General features: G+C 37.2%; 1 protein-coding gene across 3 annotated transcripts in view; it reads right to left on the bottom strand.

Moving 5' to 3' along the window:
• Crb1 (crumbs 1, cell polarity complex component) overlaps nt 1-23,712 on the bottom strand; it is a 152,670-nt gene extending 128,958 nt beyond the window's left edge. For 2 of the 3 annotated variants that reach the window (XM_004625305.2, XM_004625307.2), the window contains exons 1-4: nt 23,253-23,712; nt 10,554-10,749; nt 7,586-7,725; nt 1,065-1,247 (exon numbers count right to left, since the gene is read on the bottom strand). In XM_004625305.2, the coding sequence (XP_004625362.1) occupies nt 1,065-1,247; nt 7,586-7,725; nt 10,554-10,749; nt 23,253-23,697 (964 nt within the window). In that variant the 5' untranslated portion in view covers nt 23,698-23,712. The remainder of the gene's footprint in view (nt 1-1,064; nt 1,248-7,585; nt 7,726-10,553; nt 10,750-23,252) is intronic. The other variant, XM_004625306.2, reaches the window with a different exon arrangement.
• Between the last annotated feature and the right edge of the window lie 1,570 nt (nt 23,713-25,282).

Below are 25,282 nucleotides of genomic sequence, written 5' to 3'. Positions count from 1 at the left end.
ATATCCCAGATAGACCTGTATGTTTACAAACCCTACGTTTATTTGTAGCGGTCTACATGACTGGAAAGCCCATGCTCTTTATCATTTATCAAGATTTATTTGCATACCTTTTTCAGTTTAAGGTAAAAGGCATGCAAGTGAAAAGTTCCTCGGGGGAAATCCGACTTAGCCAGAGAATGACATGTATTTTCATAGAGCAACGAATAAACAAATAGCTTCCGCCACAACTTTACAGCAAACAGTGCCACAAATCAAAGATCATTAATCTTTGAAACTGAAATATTAAACAAAAGAGAAACTTAAGTATAAATAGACCTCTACGTTTTATTTTTTTATTACTTTGCTCAGAAATCCCGATAACAACTGAAACATTTGGTGAAGTATTTATTATTGAATCAGTTCATGAAAACATGAGGAAGAAATCTAAGTCTTAATTGGCTTTCTCATTGGTCTTTATGCTGTCCTGGGTAAATTGCTACCTATCGGCATGTTGGGAATTGAAAATTCTGAAAGTTTTCCCAACACGAAGCAGACACAAACACAATTGTTCACTGAAAAACATACATGCAAATTTCCTCTGGGTTTTAGAGTAAGAATGCTATAAATAAAGATAGAGTAGTAATTTAAATTTGATGTATGGAGTGATTTTAGCTATAGAATAGCTGAGAAAGTTTCCTTGAAATTAGATAACTGGTCCCAAAGCAAAGATAAATAAATATAATAACTGTTAGCAAATTTGAATAACATAAAACTTAGCAGCATTATAAAAATTTAATGACAAAAATTCTGATGTTTTTGGTTCACAAAGTAAGGACTTTGAAATGCACTGCAATTTCCAGGAAAATGTATGAACACACATCTTCTCCATCCCTATTTTGAACCTTTTCATGAGTTAAGGAATTGTGATACAGGAACCAAGATATTTTTCACGCCCACAAGGGGGACCCTTTGTACCATGGCAACAGAGTTTACAACGCACAAGTCTTGCTGCTAACGCACCACTTGGGTACATCCATGGTCTTTCCTAAAACGCACGAAGTCAGTTCCTGTCTCTTTGGCCTCACCTGTGAATCCAGGCTGACAAGCGCAAACGTAACCTGCGGCTCGGCGGTTGCCCAATGAAGACGGCAGCTGGGCCACGCGTCCATACTGCTTCTCCAAGGACAGCTCAACACATTCCCCACCGGACTGGCAGGGATTACTGCTGCATTCGTTTATGTCCGTCTCACACTGGGCACCTGTGTATCCTGCAGGGTAAAGTTCAGAGGAGCTGCTGAGTCAAAGCTCTCGACTTGTACGCATATGTCTTAAAGGAGACTGAGCGCTGTGTGGGGGCCATTTAGCATGCCGCCACCCTCGTAGAGCCAGCCAGGGGAAGCTGCTGAGAGGAGGTTTATGTGCAGATCATGACTAGCAATTGTGTTAGTTGGAGAGATTTTATGCCCATACCTTGTAATCTGGGTAACTACGTTAAAGATAACAATATGCAATGTATTAGCTATTGTTACTCTCCTGTTATCTTGTTACAAAATTTTGTTTTACCTGTTTTCCATAAAATGAAAATAAATAAATGGAGCTTAAGGGTCTTCTTGATTTAACCTGAAATATATTTTTTTAAATTTATGCATTTGGTACAGGGCCTCGCTATGCAGCTCAGACTCTTAGTGATCCTCCTGTTTCAGCCTCCCCAGCACTCGGATTACAGGCATGTGCAACCACATTAGGTTGCGGTGGCTGGTAGGGCACACCCAAGGTTCCGGGGCCAGCATGGCTTGCAGTACTGGGGATTGAACCAGGATCCTTAAGCTTGCCAGGCAGGCGCTTGGACTGCTAAGCTATCTCCCTAGCCCAACCTGAATATTTTAAACTAAACATTTCATAAAATGGAATACCATTTGTTTTAATTTGTTAAATATTCCAATTGTTTATGTTTTTATCAAGAAGATAATTTTTATAGAGAATAGCTAAAAAGTCAGTATTTGCTAAGTAAACCCTAAATGTTTCTCTTAAAATTTAAATGAAAGGTAAATGGTTATTTCTTAATACAGTGAAATAGAAGATTATATTATTTTATATTTGTATAGAATCAGCTTAATAACTATATAGGGCCAGGAATTTTTTTAAAAAGTCAATGATTTATCATTTTATAAAACATTAAAATATTAAATATGAGCAACTTTCTCTATGCAAACTGTTCCTTTTTTTCACATACATATGCAGCCATTAAAATGCACGATTTCACTGTGTGTGTTGTTTGCATAACTAGGCTAGCACTACACGCAGCCCTCTGAAACCTGCTCTGTCCATTCCCTCGCACAGCCAAGTATCCCAAAATATAGAAGTACCATGGCTTAACCTTACCTTTATCGATTGTATGTATTTTTTTCTACTACAATGTTGCAATGAATATCATTACTTACGTGATGGGTGTTTTAGAAAAAACTTCTAGTTTATGCTTATAAATGGAATTTCTGGGTTATAAGTTATATACATTTTTTGGTAGAGGCAGGAACATTTCTTTAAAGTAGTTCTGCATTTACCTATTACACAAGTGGAAAAGTGTGTATATCACACCAAAGACTTCCTAATATTTACTGTGACTAAATATAAAAATTTTCTGTAGTTGGTAGGATAAAAAAAATTCTTGTTTTAATTTACATCTCCCTCAGCTATATATTGAGTTTAACATTTTGGAGCTAATAATGTTTTATATCATGTTCCTGCTTTTTTATTAGCTTATTGATTTATGATTATTTGTAAGCTGTGTGTCACAGCAGCCCCCAAATGTAAATTTAGTGAAATACTAATATAATACTGATGGACAATGAAATAACAGCCGTTTTGTGAGATGGACTGACCAATATATGAAGTTCTTAAATAAACATAATTACAGCTACAATATAAGTGACTTCAGTCATCTGAAGGACTCTGTAATGTCACTAAATCTGCTGAGAAATATGTTTTTAAACAAAATTTACAATCCTAAATGATAAGTTATAAATCAAATTCCAATATTTTTATTTTAAAATCACACAATGGCTTCTTTTATACAGTGCGTAAAATACAAAGTCCTTACCAGAACCCAGGAATGCTCTCATTATAATGAAAGCCTTCCACCTCTGCATTACTACCTCAGCTTATTCACCATCTTCTCCCCTTCCCCCAAGAATGTTTTGTACCCACAGTGGCTTTTGAAAGGCTGTCCTGCCCTCTTTGTTTTTGTAGTTTAGGGTCTCACTGCTAGATCAGATGCTTAGTGATCCTCCTGTTTACAGCCTCCCAAGAGCTGGGATTACAGGCACACACCACCACGCCCAGTCTCAATTGCCCTCTCAGCATGCCCCGAAGGTGGGGACCAAACCCCCTGCCCCTGCGCTTGCTTGCAGGTGCTTTAAACCCTGAGCTATTTGGCCGGGCCTCAAAACACTAATCTTTGCCCTAGAAAACCCCAAACCTTTGCTTGGCCAGCTCTGACTCTGTTCTCAGGCTTTATTTGGTATCACTGACTCAGAATTGTGAGCACATCTGAATAGGTCACCCCCTTTCTCTCTCACCTCCCAATCTCTATAATGTTTAATTATATATTTATATCTATGTATCATCTCCCTCAGCTGACTCTAAGCTTTAGAGAAAACAGAGACTGTTTCTTTTATTCACTACTGAGCAATCAGACCTTTAATCCATGAAAAAATGAAAAAATGAATAATAAAATAGTAGGTAATGGTAGTAATACTAGTAAGTAATGGTGGTAGGCTGAAAACAGCAAAAATTTACATTATAATTCTATCTTAGCATATTAACCAGAAAATTGACTGGTAATAAAGAAGGTAATGGGACTACTCTTTTTATAACTTTAATAAGAACGTGAATGGGTCATAGGTCAAATAATAACTACCACACACATTCTGTTGCTCAACAGATAACATGTTATATAGGACACTTGGGCTTTTCTCAAGCATTTGAAGAAGAAAGTTAAGAACAAAAAATAGTAATAGTAAACTAAACAAACTTGTCAGCTCCAGGTCACACCGCCCTCTCTGATGATGTCCCCCTGGGAACGCGCAGCGTCTCATACACTTGAATGATTCCTTCATCACACTACAACTGATGCGAGTGTGCAATTCATAATAATTTTTGCAACAGATTTTTATGAAGTGAATTTTTTTTGTGCTACAGTGGACTTATTGAAGGAAGCCTGGACTACTTTCAATTTTCATTCTAAGACTCAAGAGTCCTTCATACATAGGCAAGGTATGAAAGTAATCTACAGGCATCATAAATCCTTTTCTTTTTGTTTTATTTTGCTTTTCCGGCTCATGCATTATCTTATTCCAGTCCTGAACATGAGGAAGGTTTTGATTTATAGTTTTGCCAGTCCTTTCCCCACAACTGAGGCCCTGTGGGGATTTTATTTGCTGCTCTCCTTAAACATAGATATAAATAGACTCCTTCAGTCAAGACTATATTCAATAGTTTTAACAACTTTTTCAATAAAAGTCTGAACAAAGAAGAAACACAATACTGAATCAAGTCCCAGAGTTTTTATGTTAAGTTTGTTTTTAGCACATCCAATTACATCTGGGCATGAAGAAAACTTCTAAGGTAAGAATTTAAGGTGAGATCTTCTCATAATGCCTTAGTTTTGAAATGAGGAGTCTTGCCCTGGCATTCTGTGGCAGTGGTTTCATGATTCACCTGAATGGTTTTCTTTTCTTAAATTCAGGTGCTAGTGTTAAATCCTTTCTATATATAATAGGATAGGTACAAAGGCACGCTGAATTTTCTAACAAAACCATCAACATTCAGTGATCTAAGACAGAAACTCAGTTGAACTGTCCTAACCCTGGACCACATTATTTCTCACAACTCTCCCAACTATCCATCCCCTTGTGTGCACCCCACAACTGACGATGTCTTAGTTCTGGGACTCAGCTCTGTTTAAACTCCTGCAAAATATTCTCACTAGAATCCCTGCCTTTGATGACATCTCCTTCAGTTGATTTTAGGTAAGCTTCCAGAGAGCCCCTTTAATATTGTTTTATTTTTCTCTTTTAAATAAAGAAAAAGTCAACAGGTCAGATTATATAACTTTCCTGCCCCACAGTTCACAAGGAGGTCAAGCAACTTCGTGGCTTTGGTGGCTTCAGTCTTATTCCGCAGACCCACGTCTATACACAAGCTCTGTATAATCTAATAATCACTTAAAGTTCCACAATTGGAACATCTTCTTATGTGTGTCTTCCCCTGTTTTTTACTTCTTTTTTCTCCTCCATCTTCTTATTTTCTTCTTCCCTTAAGTAAGTAATGGGCTACTTGGTGCTACCCATGAGTTCTAGAATGATCAGCCTCCTAAGTTTGCTAGCATTTTTGAGTGTATTCTATATAGCAAGTTCAGCTAGGCACTTTATATACAGGAGAAAGTCTCTGTACAAAAATACTCTACGAAGTAGATATTATTCCCAGAATTTCTGATTTATAAATGAAGAACTGAGACCCCAGGGAATTTAAAGTTCCAATGTCACACAGCTAGCGTAAACATCCCTGATGCACGTTCAGCCATTTTTAAAGTATTCTAAAATGACATCTGTTTGACAAAGCCACTCCTATTCTTTCTCAATATCCTTTAAATCATTTGTTATAGCACCCTCGTGTGCCCCAAATCACTCTACACATGTTTTTTTTTTTTTTTTTTTTTTTTTTTTTTTTTTTTTCACAGACTCATAAGGATGCTAGAGTTGTCTCTTTGGAAGAAGGGTAGATGTCTTTTTAATTCCCAGATCCTAACATATGCAAACCTGGCACTGAAATCCGAGCAGCCTAACTGACTAGATCCGTGAGTGACTGGAACCTGTGCAGGCTGTTTTTCTTTTATTTTGTTTTCATGGTATTGAGAGTTGAACCCAGAGGCTTTGCACCTAGCTACATCTCTGGATCTTTTTCGCTTCTTATTTTGAGCCAGGTTCTCACTAAATTCTTCAGATTGGCCACAGACTTGCAATCTCCTTGCCTCAGCTTTCCTGAGTGCTGGGATTATATGCATGCATCAGTGCACCCAGACTACATGCTTTTTTAAAAAAAAGACAAATCTTCTAACTGCTGTACTCCATAACACAAGCCCTGTAGATCCGAGTCCTTCTCTCATGCGTAGGTTCCATCTTATGCGGTTCAGGTTGGCGTACAGTAGCATTTATCCCTTTTAAAGTGCTGACTACATTCCAGGCAGTTTTTATAATTTTACCCTTCAGAACAATACTACCAGTAAAGTATTTTTACCCTCTTCTTCAAATGAGAAATTAAAGGATTAAGAGGCAAATTGTCAAAGTTACTTAGTTGTGGCAGATTTATCCTATTCCCAAATCATTAACTGTAGCCCTTACTTCTGGGCAGGAAACCTGCATACGGACACATTTGGGCAAGTTTTCAGTATTTAAGTCAAGTTGATGATGAAAAGATAGTAAGTATCCCCTATTTATTATTTGAAATGGCAGGGGGTTTTGTTTTGTTTTGTTTTGTTTTGCGCAACCGGGGATTGAACTCAGGCCCTTGCGCTTGCCAGGGAAGCGCTTATTCCACTGAGCCATCTCCCCGGCCCTTATTATTTGAAATGGGAGCCTGTAACATACATAGATTTCTACAGAACGATCTCAACTTACTTTTTTAGGGTTGCTTTATATACATAATATATTTATCCAAAGATGTCAAATGTCCCTCAGGCCATGAGATATCTCAAGCAGAAGCTTCTCCCGATGGGATGGACTCTATTCTGCATGTTACTTTCTATCTACAGGGTTATCCTTTCTTTAAATAAATGAGTGAGGCTAAGAAGATAATCACCACTCTTACACAACTAGATCTTGGATAATTTTCTCATTTTCTCCTCATGGATCAAGAAAGAAAATGGAGGAGATACTATATTTTTCATATCTGTCAATAAATCCTAATTAAATTACACCAAAACTAAAATCAGTACTTTTAGATGGTCAGTAAAGTAACTCAAGTATTGTGTACTACTTTTTATTTGTTCATGTACTACCTGTACCCCCAAGTCTTATTACCCTTCACACGTAATTTTTAGTTATGGTTTATATCCTTAACTTGTATCTTTTTTGCCATTATAAGTGCCTAGGATATTACTTCTATCTCTGAAAAATCTTTTATCTTCTGTGGATACCATCATTATGATGGTGACAAACTTTGTGAATTATTAGACAAGCTCCTAGAATTTTCATATTATTTTATGGGCTTCTACATATTTCTATATTCTAAGAGAATATCTTAAAGAAACAGAAAACATCCTGCAGGGAATCATTCTCCATTAAGAACACATTGAATTGATATTTCTATTGACTTTCCATCCTCTTTTCCTTCTACGTGGCTCTGGTCGTTGGGCAGCTTAGTGACCTACTACTGACTGGTGTGTGTAGCACAACTGCACGTGTGTGTGAGCCCTGAAGAGTACTGGTAGAGATGATAATCAGAAGAACTCACTTAAAGCCGTAACAAGAATTTTTAGCTTAATATTTCTATAACTAGTTTGTTTCTATTCTAAAAAAAGAAAGTTGACATAAACTGTTTTCTCACTTACCAGGCCAACAGTGACAAATGTAACTGTCAACACTGTCTTCACAGGTAGCATTATTGTGACAAGGCTTTGACCAGCAAAGAGGCATCAAGGTCTCACAGTGTGTCCCTGTGAATCCACCACCCACACAGTTGCAGCTATATCTGAAGGGTAAACAAAATTTTCTTGTCAACTAGTAGTCCAATGGAAATCAAATATTTTTATCCCCACCCTCGGTCTCAGCCTTCTCGATGAGCTTTGTCCCCAGCCCTATTTTATTTTGGTATTGAGAAGAAGTCTTACTTAATCATGTAGTTACCCAGGTGGAGTTTGAATTTTGAGTCTTTTTACCTCAGCCTCCCACACTGCTTGGATTACAGGTGTGTGCTAGGGATCCTGTCTCTTCTTTTGCTGGTTAATCAAAGACCTGTGACTTCATCTTAATGCTGACCTAAGAATTAAGTCAACTGTTTTGGATGCAGTGTGCATTTTTATATTAGTCTTATTATTATCTTTTTAAAAATTATAGCCAGCCCTGCCCCCAGGCACACTGAGCCAGTCACTGAGACCAGGCGTGGTGGTGCACACCTGTAATACCAGCACTGAGGAGGCTGAAAACAAGAGGATCACTTGGAGTCTGAGCTGAGTAGTGAGACCCTATACCAAATACATTAAAAATATTATAGTAAAGCTTCATGCAAAATCATTTGGAACCCATTATATTTTTCAGTTCCTTCACCGGTAAATTTAAGATAATAGTACTTGCATCACAGCATAATTGTGATAATTAAATGTACATATAAAATATAGTATCTCAAATATCCCAAGGCACTACATAAATAGTGATTAAACAGTACTAAATAAAATTGTTCATATTGTTGAAAGTTGTAGAGAATGACTTGTATCACCAAAAGGTTACTTATGCAATAATTAATTATGAAAAACTCAGGAAAATCCTTTGTTAAGTAAATAGCAACTTGCAACATTCTCATTTTTATAACATTATAGTCTTGTTATTTCTAATAATTCATTGCTTGTGTGAGAGTACTTGACAGTCCCCAAATGTAAATCTGTTGGGGGGACCTATTGACTTTATGAAGAGGGGGTGTCTCTACTCTTTAAATAAGACTTCCTTAAGAACATAGTATTGTAGAAAATGCATTTGCCACTTTTTACCTTAGAATATAGAATTTCTATATTCTATGGTATAGAATATAGGGGGAATTCCTATGAATTATAAAGCAGTTTCAGTCCTGTTCAGGAGGGCAATGTATACTTACCATCAAATTTAGGTAATTTGACTTGTTTAACAAAACTTAAATAATAAACATTACAAATTACTGTAATTTCATGTGCCTAGTTGAACATCTTATGTAGGATATTCTACTAGTTTAATTAGAAATACTTTCAAAAAATCTACTACATATAAATCATTAGAGATATGAGCCATGTACTCAAGAAGCTTGGCTGGGTGGTTAATGTCCCTCAGTTTGTGGAATTAAAAATTACATTTGCATAACAATTTTGGTCTACAAGAGCCTTATCATATATATCATGTTAATTTTAGAATTGTGGGACAATAAAGCCAAGTTACACTGGCTGGCTTCATGATTTTCTTTTCAAAACTTAGACAGAAAGAAATATAATATGAGTAGCAAAATCAAAAAATATTCATGCCTCAGTCAAAACAGGACAACAAAATGTGACAGAATTGGCAGTGTTTTGCTTGTATTTCTTCTGAAATTGAAAGCTTTGTGTAACTTGTGTTTCCTGCTTTCTGGAAGCAATAAAGCATGCATCGGACAGCTTCGCTTTTCTCTGGAAATCTTGTCAGAAGTCCTTTGTAATCTGGTTGTCTGTGTTGGACAATCTTCTGTAGTTATTTTTGTTGAGATTCATATCATTGGCACATTATTTAGGAGTGACTGAAGCCAGAGAAGGGTATGCAATATGATTAAAGTTATGCTTTATATTTTACAAAAGAAACCATAGCACCACATTGCTCTATTAAAAATCCTACCATTTGGATGAATCTATTTGAAGTGTACATGCATCTGATAGCTCTCCTTTTGAGTTCATTTACTTTAAAATTAAACCCGCAATAAGTGATGTCTTATTTACTAAATAAAAGAAAATAGGGTTCTATTTCTCCTTTTGCAAAGAATTAATTGTGTGGACTTCTGGATGTCACCTAGCTTTCTGGTACTTTGATATCTTATTGTAATATAGAAACTTTAATGCCTGTCTTGTCATCCACTGAGCTGTTGGAGATCAAAAGGATAACTTGAAATTAATATTGTTAAATATTACAAATGTACTTGATAATGTAGTTATTTGTTATTTTCATAACTATCGAAAAGATCTTTCAAAACATTCGATGTGAGCTCAACTACCATCACACAAAGTTTTTATAGTTATCATATTAGAGTATAGCATATAATACTTTCTGCCTGGAAGATAGTGATGGAATCTGATTTGGAGAAATATGATACGATGATTTATAACTATTATACTTTCTCAAAAAACGCATCCAATTTCCCATATTATTGAGAATTCAAAATGTGGATAATTAAATATTATTATCCTTTCCAACATTGCTCATATAATATTTCTAGAACATTTATTTTGCCACTCTATTGATATGCTTGTTATATAGATACAACCACGTGTTCACAATTTTAATAATCTTCAGTTTTCTTTCTTGCATCTTTGCTATTTTATGACAAGTTTGTTTCATAGACTTGAAAACCTGATGATATTCATAGTATAAGCAGTTCTAAACTACTGTATTTCAGGAGTAACTTGGAAAGCCTTCATTGGAAAAGATGATCTCCAAAGAATATACTTTTTAGTAAAATGTGAATGCTACATGTTATTATTTAAGTATAAAACAATCTGTGAACTTTAAGCAGAAGTTGTTGAAATTCTCCAGAATGGTCTGATAGTTCCAGATCTCTTTAAGCCACTGAGCCAACTGTAGGAGGAGACATACCTGTTGTCCCCATCCACACATAGCCCTCCGTGGAGACACGGCTGACTGTCGCACTCATCAACGTTGAGTTCACAGTGATCTCCTAGGAATCCAGGAGTGCAGTCACAGAAGTAAGCCCCCAGGGCATCCCGACAAGTTGCGCCATTTAGACAGGGCTGGGACCAACATTGATCAATTAGTAATTCACAATTGACACCTTTGAAAAAAGCCAACATAGAAAAACAGGAAAGTTTTAACAGAATAAAAATATTTTTGCTCCTTGGCAGTGTTTTATTTACTAAGGCACTTGTCAAATGTTATGTTACCTAAAATAATTTTCCTCCTCATTTCTAATTGATATTAACATTGGTGAGCTTTGTGGAAACTGCATAAAGCACAGCAGCTGTTACCTACAAAGAATTGTTGCATACAACAGCTTGTGGCTTTTTTGGTCTGTGGAAACAAGTCATTTAGAAGAAAGTTATTGTTAATTGTAGTTTTATTGGAAGCCTAAAATGAACCACTCCATGTTTTCATTATGCTTAAACACTTGGTTTAACTAGGAATTATATAAAACAGTAGAGAAAGCTCAGACTCTTAAAACCCAAGACTCTGTTGAGATCTTAACACACCCAATTAATTAGCTGCATTATCTTGAGCTAGCCTTTTAACCTTTCCATATTTCAACTTCCTCACTTGAAAAATGAGAATAATTATTTTAACTACACCGTGGGATTATTATACAATTGAATGGATCCTGAAGTAATTATGAAAGTAACTGGCACTAAAGAAATACTTGCTCTTTCCAACAAAATCTGTCATACAAATATGTTGTGCAAGACAAATATGTTGACACATTCCTGTAACCCCCACATTCTGAAAGTATCACAGCGTTTGAGCCGAGTCAGGGTAACTTAAGGAGACCTGGCCCGAAACTCGAACATTTTTTTAAAAGGGGTGGAGATATAGCTCAGTATGAAGGTCCTGGGTTAAATCTCTGATGCGACTCACCCATAGATACATGCAGACAAGCACGCACACAAAAGCTGTGCAATTATTTGCTTAGGTGTTCTGTTTGAATAGATTGTTTTAATAAAATACCGTTTAAACATAAAGTTAGAATAAGACTAAATAGAATTGATGTCAAAATAGAAGTTATTTCATTTTATGGTATAATTATATTAAAATATAATATATAAAATATAATATAATCCCTAAAAATAGACTATGAATATTTATAAACAAAATAAGTATAAGATTTTAAAAGTTTGAGTTGTATTGTGCTTAAAATTCACTGAATCTATCAACACAGTATTTGAAACACAATAATCTAACTTGTATGCATGTTTTAAAAGACACAAAAGGATGCATAGGTATGTTTACCCATCTTTAATTATGTGTCTGCACCCTAAATAATGAATCATGTATTGAAATGATACTGAGGAATTTCCGAGCAGCTCTGAAGTCTTGCCAGTTTGATTGATTTTTATGCTTTTGTCTTCCTGAATCAAATACAGAAGGATAGTCTAACCTCATCTACCATTTATAAGTGGGTTTAGATTCTACAGATACCCAATTCAAATAAGATGACATATTAAGGTTGATTATATCTAAAGAACTTAGAAATCAAAAGTTTCTATCCCTAAAAATGGAAACTCGTGCATTAGCATTTGGTGCCATCTCATCTGTCTGTTGTGGGCTTGGTGACATCAGCATCTCTCATCTTCTCTCATATTACTGGCTTCTCTCTTTGAAATCCCTCGCTGAACTTCTACAGAATGTAATTTCTCTAAAATTTCTTGTCCTATGCATATCTGTGTAAATTTCTGAAATATCTCCCCAGCACCAAGAATGGAGCATAGTAGTTGCCTTGCAATGGAGCTGATTTCAAAAGATGTGGGCTGTGCGGGTTCACGCAGCAGCGCGCTTGTGGTTTCCTCCACTCGCCGGCCCTCAGCTGCCCTGAGAAGCTGACCTGACACCTGACACCCAGGCCTCGCTCCCGCTTCCCCAAGCCAGCTTGTTTCCAAACATTTAGTGTGAGCCACAGCTCTGAAATCCATACTTAGCCGCCTTTGCCTGCCTCCGATGCCACCCCACTGTGCTCCCAAATTTTCCTGTAATATAAATGTAATTTTATGAGGCACCACAGTTGCTTATGTTTCTATTCTGCCAACAAAATGTGAACTTTGAAATCGGTGTTTGTTCTTTACACCAATATCTGTAGCATTTAGCACATATTCTTGAAAATAGAGAATAATGAATTTTGAATGAACAAATGGAACAATTATGGAACAATCTACCATGTTTCCTGGAAGACGAGCAAGCCTGTAAAAGAAGAGATTCTCAATGCTCCTCCAAGCTTTGGTCCACTGTAAATAAAAACCTTTGAAAAATTTATGACTTCAGTGATTGTCTAAAGCCAGTCATGATTTCTCAATGATTGTTTCTCAAATATATGATAACCATTTAGAGATTGTTGTCCTTTAATATATACTTTTGGCAATTAGAGATTGACACTAACATCCTGTACCATAATAATGCCTATTACCTGCTATCAGCACCGAGCAGGACTTTCCCCGTGTTGTCCCCACCCCTCATCACAGTGGGCAGATTGTGCACAGTACACACAGCCTGGCATCAACGAGCTGGTCTGAACACCTTTCTCATTATCTGCACAGCCCATGCTTTGAAAATAATTGTAGTCTGGCTTTAAACTATCTTCCTAAATTTCAGCCTCCACCCAATATATTTCATACCCTAATGGAGCTCTCAATTGCACTATTCTTTTAAATAAGAGTTATGCTTGCTATTTCTGGGGTGGTTACATGTATCAATTATAGAAGTTATCAGTGCAGGCCTGTGACACAAGTATTTGTGCCAGGAGGAGATACAACATTTAGATTTCATGACAGATGCACATATAATAGTTCTCTGGCTGTATATCATAGTCATTAACATGAACACTGAAGAGAGGCAAGATGACTTCCTGTTCTGATTCACAGCATCAGATAAGCTCCGTAATGTTTAAATTGCTATGGAGGAGTAATGCAGTTTAGTTTTTCATTTTCCATGTGATTGTCTTTGGGGTTTTAGCCAATTAGGTTTCTGGATTGTGCATTGAGACACACCTTTCCTAGGAATATCTCAAAGTGACAAAATGCCTCCTTATTTTTTTGTTTGCAGTACATAACAGTTACACTCTGTGTGGAGTTGGTACGTGTGCAGAACGCATCTTAATTTTGCTTCTCATCATCTTTCCCTCCCCTTTCTCTCTTCTCCCTCCATCTCTTGATTCCCCTCCCATAAAATGCCTTTTTAAAATCATTCTTTTACAATAAGGTTTACAAGTCCAAAACTGTCTCTGAAGGATTGTAAAAATTCAATTCTCTTTTTCTTTTTTTTGTATTTTTTGAGGGGGAAGGGTCTACAGGGTTTTCAGGGTCTCACTACTAGATCAGACTTATAGTGATTTTCCTGTTTATAGCCTCCCAAGTGCTGGGATTACAGGTGCATGCCACCACGCCCAGTCTCAGTTGCTGTCTCAGTGTACCCCGAGGGTAGGGCCGGCATGGTAGGCCCAGGGATCGAACCCCTGACCCCTGAGGCTGCTTGTGAGCACTTTAATCCACTTTTTAAAACTTTTTTTTTTTTTTTTTTTGTATTTTAGGGAAGGGTCTACAGGGTGTTCAGGGTCTCACTACTAGATCAGACTTGTAGTGATCCACCTGTTTACAGCCTCCCAAGAGCTGGGATTACAGGTGTGTGCCAACACACCCAGTCTAAAATTTATCAGTTCTAAAACTATTTTTTCTCTCATTTTTAACTTCTCTAAAACTAGGATGCACTTTCCACCAACACTTTCTTAGGTTTGTTATTTAGTAGTATCATTTTTCTTAGTGGTGTGTAGAGTCCATGTAGCATCAACAACTGTGTACTCTATCCTGATGAAGTGAAAAGCTAGATTTTCCTTTTATTCTATTCATAAGTAATAGTACTTTGCTTTATCATTATTTTCTTTAACTAATTTGCAACTAACATAATCTTTTTCCTTTGTACAATTTTTGCTTTCATTAAAAGACAAAACTGAAAAAATCTCTGATATCAATATTAAAGCATTTGTGCAGACTTTATCAAACTTTGTCCATGCTGGGTCATCATGCATATTCTTGACATCATAAAAAGCTTGAGAACATTCTCAACTGTTTTAGTTCTTTCCAGAGTGCTTATGGAGGCTGAAACTGATTATCAATAGAGAAAGGGTTATGTTCCTAACAGAGCTTATGGTCGTGCTGCTGGGGCCCTCTTACATGAGATTAGTGCCCCCTTATATAAAGACCCACAGAATCCTGGCCCCTTCTACCGCCATGTGAGGAACCAACAAGAGAGTGAAAACCTTCTTTGTTAGCCTGTAGGGGCAGAGCGCAGAGAGGGAATTCTCAGACTTCTCTGTGTCCAATTACACTTTCTAGATTATGGTTGTCATTTTGGAGAGCTAATTGTTTTTCATTTCCATGTGGACTCATCCTTTTTTCTCTAAGTCCATCAGCATACCATTTCACTCATATTACTCCCATCCTAAGTGGAATAATGTGAGCCATGACGTCACTTGATTGTGACATATTTCGGCCCTTAGCACACATAAATTTCATGATCTACTTTCTGTATTGTGTGTGAATACATATATACATTTTTTTAAACTTTAGGAAAATAGTTAAATAAATACAGGGTACTATACATAAAGTTTAAGAAGCCAAAGTAGTTTATTTCAGAGACTCTAGGATGTTACATTTGAGAAATAGTACTTTATGAATGGTTTATACCTTTCTTATATATTACCTGAGAATACTATACAGAAAACTTAATATTTGCATTTAATGTAAATATGTTACTATTTCAATACTATATATTTCACATTTCTATAATTATGATGTTTTAATCATAGAAAATTACTCTTGTATTACTACTCATTAAAATATGTTGTATTACTAAATATCTGAGAATATTAAAATTTCTTAAATCATTTTATGATATGGTAGTTTCAGAAGTTAAATTCTTGTCTAGATATATTAAAATATTGCAGTTTGAATTCATAAGTAGAAAAGTGAAAATGTGACCTTTGTTTAATGTATTTCTGATTCTGGCTCTGATAGTATTTAAAAAAAAGCAGTCTATGTGTTAGAAAATGATAAAATAGGAAAATTATACCTGCAGAAAGCATCCACAAACATTTTAGAAACAGTTTCGATTTAGGAGCAATGTTTTAAGATACAGACTTTTTTCTTTTTCTTTTTCTTTTCTTTTCTTTTTTTTTTTTTTTTTTTTTTTTTTTTTTTGCAGTACCAGGGATTGAACTCAGGCCCTTGCTCTTGCCAGGCAAGCGCTTATCCTACTGAGTTATCTCCCCAGCCCAAATACAGAAATATTGACAGGAATGGTACTTCAAAGTCTAAATCATCTATGAAAAAGCACTCACTAAATCATTTCATTCTCTCCTTGCCCTGAGAGTTAAGGAGTCACTTTCCCATCTACACAGTGACAAAGTAAGAGCTCAGAACTATGAGTGACCAGGGTGAAGCCAGGAGTACCCAGGAGCCTGGCCGCTGTCCTTGCCTGCAGCTTCCGGGTCCTCCCCCTTCTCCCCACCATGTGCATTCTTCATGCCACTGCGGATTCTTAGCTCATGCCCTTCAAGGTGAAATTGCACCGAGTCTTGCTGAAGCTGGCAGCTGAGAGAAGCGGCTGTCCTGGGAGGTTTTCTAGCACAGGGTGCGCACTTTCTTGATGGTTCCTCACATGGTGGAAGAAGGGGCCAAAAGTCTCCTGAGGGTCTTTGTATAAAGGCACTAATCTCACCCAAGAAGGCCCCACCAGCACGACCTCAAGCTCTGTGAAGACCATCACCCTGTGGGTTAGGATCTCAACTTTTGACGGGGGGCACAAACTTTCCAAGCCCTTCTAAAACATAGCGGTAGTCCTTTTCCCATGATGCTAAATAAGTCATTATTCAAAACTAACAAGATAATGCATACAGAAAGTGATGGGTTTTGCTTTGATCGTTGACTATTTTTTTTTCTACCAGGCAGTTTCTGACTCTAAGAAGCACTGACACCTACAGTCTTTGCGCTTCCTCAGCACTGTATTCTTAGACTGATTTCACTTTTTGTTTACATGCCTGCTTTCAGGATAAACTGGGATAAATTTTATCTTAGTCATCTTTACATCTTCAAGGTCTGCCACACTGGCCAGTGTGTCCCAAGTGTACATGTTTTATGAGGGAATAACTTTGTATACTCAACAAATATTTGCCAAGAATAAGAAAGTTGATTTCTTCACAAATAATAAGTTCTTAGTTTTCAACAAAAACATGAACAACATTTAATGTTTTTCTCTTTTCTTTTTTTGTAGTGAGGATTGAACTCTAGACCTTGTGCTTGCCAGGCAGGCTCTTAAACTTCTGAACTATCTCACTGGCCCACTAATTTTCCTTCATGACAACACAAAATTGCCCACTTCATAATGAGTGTATGTAGAAAAAGCCCATTTTCCTTTGATAAAATAAATGATATTAACGTATTTTTATGAAATGCTTGTTCTTATCATATGTGATAGGTTTAAATTCCCCACATTATTTTCCATGACTGTTAAATTATGGAGATGATTTTCCATAGATGCCTTCAAATGATTTAATTAAACACATATAGAAAGGGTAAAATTTCTGGCTGGGATTCATATCTTCACATTGACTGAAATTCAAGTCATTCCCTTGACGAGTTCTTCTCTACTGCCAGTGTCATTAACATAGCATCTCTTAGAATTATCCATCAAAATGGATTTGTGTACTCCTGGAGAAGACTCAAGAACATGAATTATTTCAAAAGCAAAAGAAGCCCCAGTAGGAAACCTTAATGCGCAACCACCAGGTAACCTAGAGAATTATTCTTCCCCCCAAGATTCCAGCTGTGCATCTGAAAGACACTGTATGAAGACAAGGTGGCTATCAACTACCAAGGAAGACTGAGCTTTTGCTACATATGATAGTATATCCCAAAGGGTAAACCAGTTCAGATAATCCAGACGTCCCCTTCAGAGGGCACTAGAAGGCTGATGAGGGAAGGCACTTTCTTGTTTCGTGATCTTTGCTTTATATTAATTTCTAGATTCAGTCTTAAAGTATGAGGGTGTTATTTTTCAAACTTCACACTTCTCTTTCCCTCCCTATCACTGTCTCAAAATTGTCAATTTGCTATATTAATCTCCATTGGACACCTTAATTCTACCTTAACCACAGGTTCAATCCATGCTTAATGAGTCAGCAAAATGATCTTATTAAAACAACATAATCATTTTTCACTTCTACTCAAAACCCTCCAAAAACTTCCCATCACTTAGAGGAATGGTTGGTTCTTACTATGGCTTCACGGCCCCTCCTAGTCTCACCCACTATCTCCCCGAACTCAGCTCCTCTCTGTCCATTTATTTTGGCCCCACTAATGTCACTTTCGCTTTTAGAGTGTCCCAAGAACTCCACCTCAGGGCTTTTTCATTTGCAGCTCCTCTGCCTAGACTGCTAGTCCGCAAGAAGTTTGCCTGGCTTCCTTCCACACTTCTGTATGACTTTATTCATGTCACTCCCCAGTGAAGCTGTGTCTAATCAATTCATGTAAAGCTCAGTTGCTGTTTCCCATCTTTCAGCTTTGTTCTCTTCACTGCAGTTATCACGCATAACCTACGATATATTTTATCTATTACTTCTTTATTTTATAACTATCTTTTTATCTAGAATATAAGGAACTTTTTAAATCAGTTTTCCTTATTCTTGTGTTTCTGAAACATTAAACAATGCCTGATTAACTGCAGCTACTCTCTCTATTTTTTAATAAATCAATAGCTTAATGAATTTAACAAATCTTTTCAGGAATATCATGTGTCTCAATTCATATTATGCTGCAATAATAAAATATCTCAGTTTGGAAAATTTAGCATAAGTGAGTCCACAGGCATGGTGGTGTACACCTGTAATCCCAGTACTCTAGAGGCTAAAGCAGGAAAGTTGCTGCAAGTTCAAGACCAGCCTGGGCTTCATAGTGATACTCCATCTCAAGAAACATCTTTAAAGATAAACAAATAAAAACAGAAATGATTTGCTATGGTCCTGGAGGTTGAGAAGCCTGAGCTCTCAGGCTTGGTATCGTAGGGGCCTTGTCTCTGTTTCCAAGATGGTGCCTTGAATGCTGCATCTTTCAGAAGACAGCATGATGCTTTCCCTAACACAGCAAAAGAATAGAAAGTGGAGAACACATTCCCCAAAGCCTTCTGACTGTGGGGCTGATGCACTCAGGATGGTCCTCCCTTTGTGACCCATACAACTTCCAGCAAGCCCTGCATCGCAGTACTGTTGCACTGGTGGCTGAGATTCCAACACTTGAATTTTGAAGGAAACATTCAAAGCACAACATCATGGATCTAGAACTCTTACCAATAGTTGCTTCATAAAAAAACCTGCTTTTATTAATTTTTGTCCCTATGTCTCATAGACTTTGCAAAGTAAGAGTCAAGGATATCATGTGAAACCCTCAGTACTTTCTGCAAAGTTATATCCCTGAGCAGCCATCAGTGACACGTGGAATTTACTATAACTACAGTGTTGGACCCATCGTACATGGAGTACTCAAAGTCAAACACTGCATTTGATAAGTTCCCCTAATGAGTATGACACAATGAAGTCTGAGATCCATTGATGGACCTTCTAAGTTCACTAACTTAATGCATTGTTACTATTAGAAACTACAAGATTTCCTTGGATAAAATAAGTTGAAAAATAGTCTTGCCTTGATAAATGTGGAGAGAGCCTTCTTCTCAGTGATTCATAAGCCTGCCTTTCCTTCCATACCTGTGGTCACTGTCCTAGGCCTTGTTCTAGTATCTTAAACCTATTATCACACTACCCTTCTAACTAGTCTTTGTGTGTTGCCTAATCTTCTACCAAATCTCCAAGTACTAATACAGTTTTTGGATATAGGGATGTCTTCATATATTTTTGTTCTTGAAACAGAGATGAATTAATTAATGGAAGTCGAATATGCATCTTGTACTTGAAAAGTAAATATAAGGGTATTATTTTCATTTTTGCAAAAATATCATTTTTAAACCAAAGGTTTATTTTAGAATAGAGGAAATAAGATATTGTCCTACAGGGCTGCTTCATCATACATTCAGTTGCCCTCCCCATGCCCTCCTACAGCCCAATTTTTCTCCTGTTACAAGCATATCTAAATGGAGAAAACACACAATCAGCTGGCTAATTCTAAGGAAGACTTCAGTTATAAAATGATTCATTACATAAGCTTGAACCAAGAGTGGTCACATGCTCAGAGCTAATATTCTTCATTAAAAAAAAAAGTTCACAGGTGCTTACTTTTAACTTCAGCTGAAATTTTTGCTTATGCACAGCAGATTTTTACCAGCATCACCAGTGGCTCTGTCTGAGCCCATTTCGGGATTCATGAATCACAGCTCCCAGAGCACAGCGGAATGCACTAAGGAGAATCCATGCAGAGTGAACCGTCTCTGGTGTTACAGCTCTTTGCCCCTCCTACCTCTCCATCTTTTAATATTTATTATCGTTCCTTGCTTTGCTGCTGAGAAGGGCACCGGATTTTTCCTACAAGCCAAGTTCTTTACGAGCACTCTAAATTTGGATGCAACATGCAGAAGCTGGGTCACTGTTCTACCATTTCTGGAATTCATCAGGAGGCCTCCTCTGAGTCAGAGCACACAAGCACATCATGCTGGTTGTTCTCCATCTTTTTCTTTCCTTCAAAACTTTGGCTTTTCCCTTGGTTCTGTTGACCTTCTGTGAGATTCCAGTTAATTGGCCTAAGCTGCCACAAACACTGGTAACCACAGAATAACAATGAAGTAAACAAGCCTTCCCAAGGGTCTCAATGGTAGCAAGAAAAGTTTCCAAGTTAAGTCAGATGAACTTTATTTCTGACTCTCTGTGCTAGTGATATGCCAGAACCATCAATAAAATTTGACCCATCTCCCTGGGTAGCTGCGAATGTCTCTTCAGGGCTGAGAAGCATCTATGAGGTACCAGAACACAGTCTGTTCTCCTTGAGTAGGGGACTGAGGAAAATCTACCTGCAGTCCCATCCCATCTCTATATCTGAACAACCTTAGCCAGCTGATAGTAGCCCTGATTCCAACTGCCATACATGTCTCCCCTTTAGATTTTATTTTTCCATTGAGTTTTCTATATGTCAACTGAAATAATAAAGTTAGCCTACATTCTTAGAAAACAAAGGGAGATATACTCACACAGAGAGCAATGCCATTATATTGGGGAGTTTGGCAAGGAACCGTCCTTCTTGTAGACTTTGTTAGGGGGAGGAAAGAGCACTGCCTGTCTTTGGGGCCAGCAGAAATATAACTCACAGAATAAATGAATTTGTTGTCAAGTGAAGTGTCTTTTCATAGAATTTTACTACATTTCACGTTGAATACAATGCTGGCATCCTTTATGCCTAAATTTAGACCACTGAAAGGATTCATTAAAATCCAATTAGATTAAAACATAAAAATGACAAAACAATTGTGCAAGCTGTGCTTTTGCAATTATAAGACCATTTAAAACTACTGTAGTTAAAATAGCTGAAGAATTAATTTGATCTTACATATATTCTTTTTAATTGCTGTACATGGTACTGAAGTAACAGCAGGCAATAGAAAATACTATCTCAATGAATGTAACCATTATAAACAATGCAACCATTATAAACTAAAGCAATACAAAACTAACTTCATGAAAATTACTTATTTTTATTCCAATATTTTCAACATTGATATTCAGTTGCCACAATTCTTAACAAACAAAATGCACATGACAGCATGTTATAAAATGGGGATTTTCACATATATGTATTTTAAAAAGACATGTTTATAGACACTCAAAATATCAATGAGTTAAAAAATAAATATAAAACATGACTTCTGTCTTTTAACAACTTGCGTTTTTGTTAGGAAAGACACAAACAGCTATCTGCAAAATAGGACAAAATGTGGGAAGTTTTTTAATCAGTATGCAACTAGTGTGGAAGTAATAACTATAATTCCTGAAGCAGTATGAAAACGTTATTCTAGCTGAGAAGAAATCTAGAAATGCTTCTTGAGGGAGGTGACATTTGAACAAGGTCTTGAATGTGGAGGAGAACTTGACATTCTGAAGTGGCAAAGGGTATCCTAAGAGGAAAGCCACTTGAGTGACAAGTGAATGATTTGAGGCTATCAAACACTTTGGTGGGATGCTGTGTGGAGCTGTGACTAATGCCAGGAACAAAATGTAAGAGGCTTTCCATGAGAAGCTAAAAAGATTTTCTATGCAGTGGATCCTCTTAGAGCTCTCCAGAAAGGTTTGTAAAGACCTGTTTTAGAAGGATAACATCAAAGATAGACAATGTGAAGAAGAGCAAGACTAGATTAGGGAATTGGGAGGCTGTGTTACTCCACACGTGAGGTGGACAGGATTTGATTCAAGGCACAGAAGGTTGAACTTAATCTGGAAGACATCTATGATGTCAAATAGCCAATTGGTTATAGGTGGGGAATGAACTAATTTTGTGCCACAGCATACTTCAAAACAAATATTTCCAGAATATGTGATATTACCAGAATGATTCTGGTGCAAATTTTTAAGGGGCATATTTTCTAGGCCATTCTATTGCTTAGCATATTTTGGAAAAAAGTGACAAAATAAAGTCATATGAAAGTGTTGAGGGAAGTTGCAAGACAAATGCCACATGCTACAAAAGTGGAAAAAGCTAAGAGAGAGTAGTATTAACATGCGAATGATGTCTCAGAAATAGGAGCAGAGGAAGCCAGAAAAGAGAAGAGCAGGAGTTCGAGTGATGAATGTAAGGAAGTGCAGATGCAGTGAGTTGTACTGTTACCAACAGATGGAAATCCTCTGTGGTTTGTATTTAGATGTCCTCCCAAAGCCACATGAGATCCCAGAGGCAGGATTTGGGGGTGAGTGGTTCATGGGAGCATGATACTCATAAGTGGACTAGCAGTTCAATGTGACTCTGGGAGGCAGTCAGTAGAGAAGGTCATGGAGGCATGGCCCAGAAGATTCTACCTCCCTCCTGCCTCCCTCATCATCTCTCTCTGCTGCCTGTCTGTTATGCTGCCCTATCTTGAAGCCAACCAACTATGGACTGAAATGTTACAAACCGTGTACCAAAACAGACCTTTCCTCCTTTAAACTGTGGGTGTCAAGTACTGTGTCTCAGCAACAAGAGAACATATCTAAGGAAAAAGAAATCAGCATGTCAAAGAGACGTCTCCAGTTCTGTGTTTGTTACAGCTCTATGAACAGTAGTCAAGACATGGAAACAACCTGAGTGTCCATCAATTGAGGAGTAGGTTCTTTTAAATATAGAAAATATATGCAGGAGAATACTACTTAGCCTTTAAAAACCTGAATCTAGGGTCCAAGTTGTACAGAACTCTAAAGCAGTAACAGTTATAGTACACAACTGCCTAGAGTTCAGTGGATTTTAATAGTTTAGCAAGATTTCTGCATAGTGACTAAGGCTTGTTGAGAACTTGGCCATTTTTTTTATAAATCAATGGGACACAAAATGTCACTTCTGCTTTTGCAACATTAAAGCCAGGCAAAAACAGTTAAATCATGTGGGATGCAAACGTAATACTCACCAGAATAATTCTGCGGACAGATACAAGTGTACCTGCCTATGTCATTGAGGCACGTAGCCTCATTCCTGCAGGGGTCCGAAACACACTCATCTACTTCCAAGTCACAGTGCCTCCCTTGATATCCTGGGACACAGAAGCAGAAATAGCCATTGACTCCATCCTGACACACTGCCCCGTTGTGGCAAGGACTGGATGCACACTCGTTGTGATCTATCTCACAGAATCTTCCACCATATCCAGCAGGGCATATGCAGACCGGCTGAACAGGACCATGATGACAAGCACCGCCATGTTGGCACGAGTCCGCGCCGCAGGAGCCGATGGCACTTTCACAAGTGATACCACTATACCCAGGAGGATAGTGGCACTGAAAGCCCCTTTCTCCTGGGGTGTTCACACAAGTGGCCACTCCTTGGCAAGGACTGGAGGAGCAGGCATTGTTCATGCTGTCACAGGCTTTGTCCAAATTATTGGCTATGTCTGAACAACGGCATTTGCTGTCTTGCAAAAAGCCCTTGCACGTGGAATTATTTTGGCAAGAATTTGAAAGGCACCAGGTGTTGTTTTTATTGCAAAAAGATTCTGCAAAGAAATAAAAAAGAAAAATCAAGATTAAACTTAAAAATGTTTGAGAGCAAAATTACAGAATTTCTTTCTTTTTGATCCTGTGCCACTTCAAACTCATTAATGAAAGACCTACTTTCTGCAATACAGTCATGAGTTTTAATTTTTCTTTTGTCAAAAATTTTTGTATAGGGGCCAGGGAGATGGCTCAGAAGAATAAGTGCTTCCTGGCAAGTGCAAGGGTCTGAGTTCAATCCCTGGTTCCACCAAAAAAAAAAAAAAAAAAAAAAAAAAAAAAAAAAAATTATATAGTTGCTAATGAGAAATAAGAGTGGCCAGGGTGAGATTCTTTCTTCTCTTTGTGCTCCATTTTTCAAGCCTAAATGGTGTTGAATGGCCAGGGGAAATTGAAAGAATTCTTAATACTTCTCATTTACCCAGAATTTTGAAATTCACATTCTTCATGGAAGATTTTAGAAAATACTAGGAAGTGAATTACAAAATGTTTCTGAATAAGTCGCCTAACGGAAACTGGTGTTTAAATAAATACTATGACTTTTTTGTCTTAATACCTACTATGTGCTCTAAAAACAAAAGCATAGAAGAATAAGACAATGATAGAATTTGATTATGTACTAAAGACCTACTCTTTTTTACTAAATATTCTAGGTATTTCACATACAATATTTCTTATCCTCACAACAGCATAAAATTATGTACATTTTAAAGTTCAAGACAGATTAAATCCCACTACAACAATATTGTTTTATCATAAAGACTGCAAATTTTAATTTTCCAAAAAATCATTTCTGTTCTAGAAAAATATTTTTGAAGTTAGAATTGGAATAATAAGTTATAGGAAAGCAATAATTTTATGGTTCTCAGACATTTGGTACAAGCAAGTATTTCATGTGATTATGGAAGTCTCAAAATGCAGAGCTGACTGGCAGGAGACCTAGGAGACCCAATGGTACAGTCCTAGAAGAGCTGAGAAGTCTCAAGATGTGGAGCTGACTGGCAGGAAACCTAGAAGAGCCAGTGCAGTGCTGGTTGTGCAAGCCAAGAAGGACCTGATGTTTTAGTGCGAGTCAGAAAGGAGGACAAACTGCCCTTTGGCAGGTATTTCAAAAAAAGCTAGATATTTTAAACAGATATTTTTAAAAATTGGAACAAAATACTCCATACATGGGCCGGCCTGATAGCTCAGCAGATTGAAGTGCCTACAAGCCAGCGCTGGGCCAGGGGTTTGACACCGAGGTCTGCCGCGCCTGTACTCCCAGCTTTGGGAGGCTGTAAACAGGCAGATCACTACGAGTCCAGTGTAGTAGTGAGACCCTGAACACCCTGTAGACCCTTCCCTAAAAAAATACAGAAAAAAAAGACAAAATATTCCATATATTTTATCATCACATTTAAAAACCACAATACTAAAAAAAAATAGGCGGAAGTATGTTGCCTTGAGAATA

This window comes from Octodon degus, unplaced genomic scaffold (assembly GCF_000260255.1).
Source record: "Octodon degus isolate 3935 unplaced genomic scaffold, OctDeg1.0 scaffold00009, whole genome shotgun sequence".
NCBI classification, from domain to species: Eukaryota; Metazoa; Chordata; class Mammalia; order Rodentia; family Octodontidae; genus Octodon; species Octodon degus.
The sequence above is the reverse complement of the archived record's forward strand: the minus strand, read 5'-3'. Positions and strand labels throughout refer to the sequence as shown.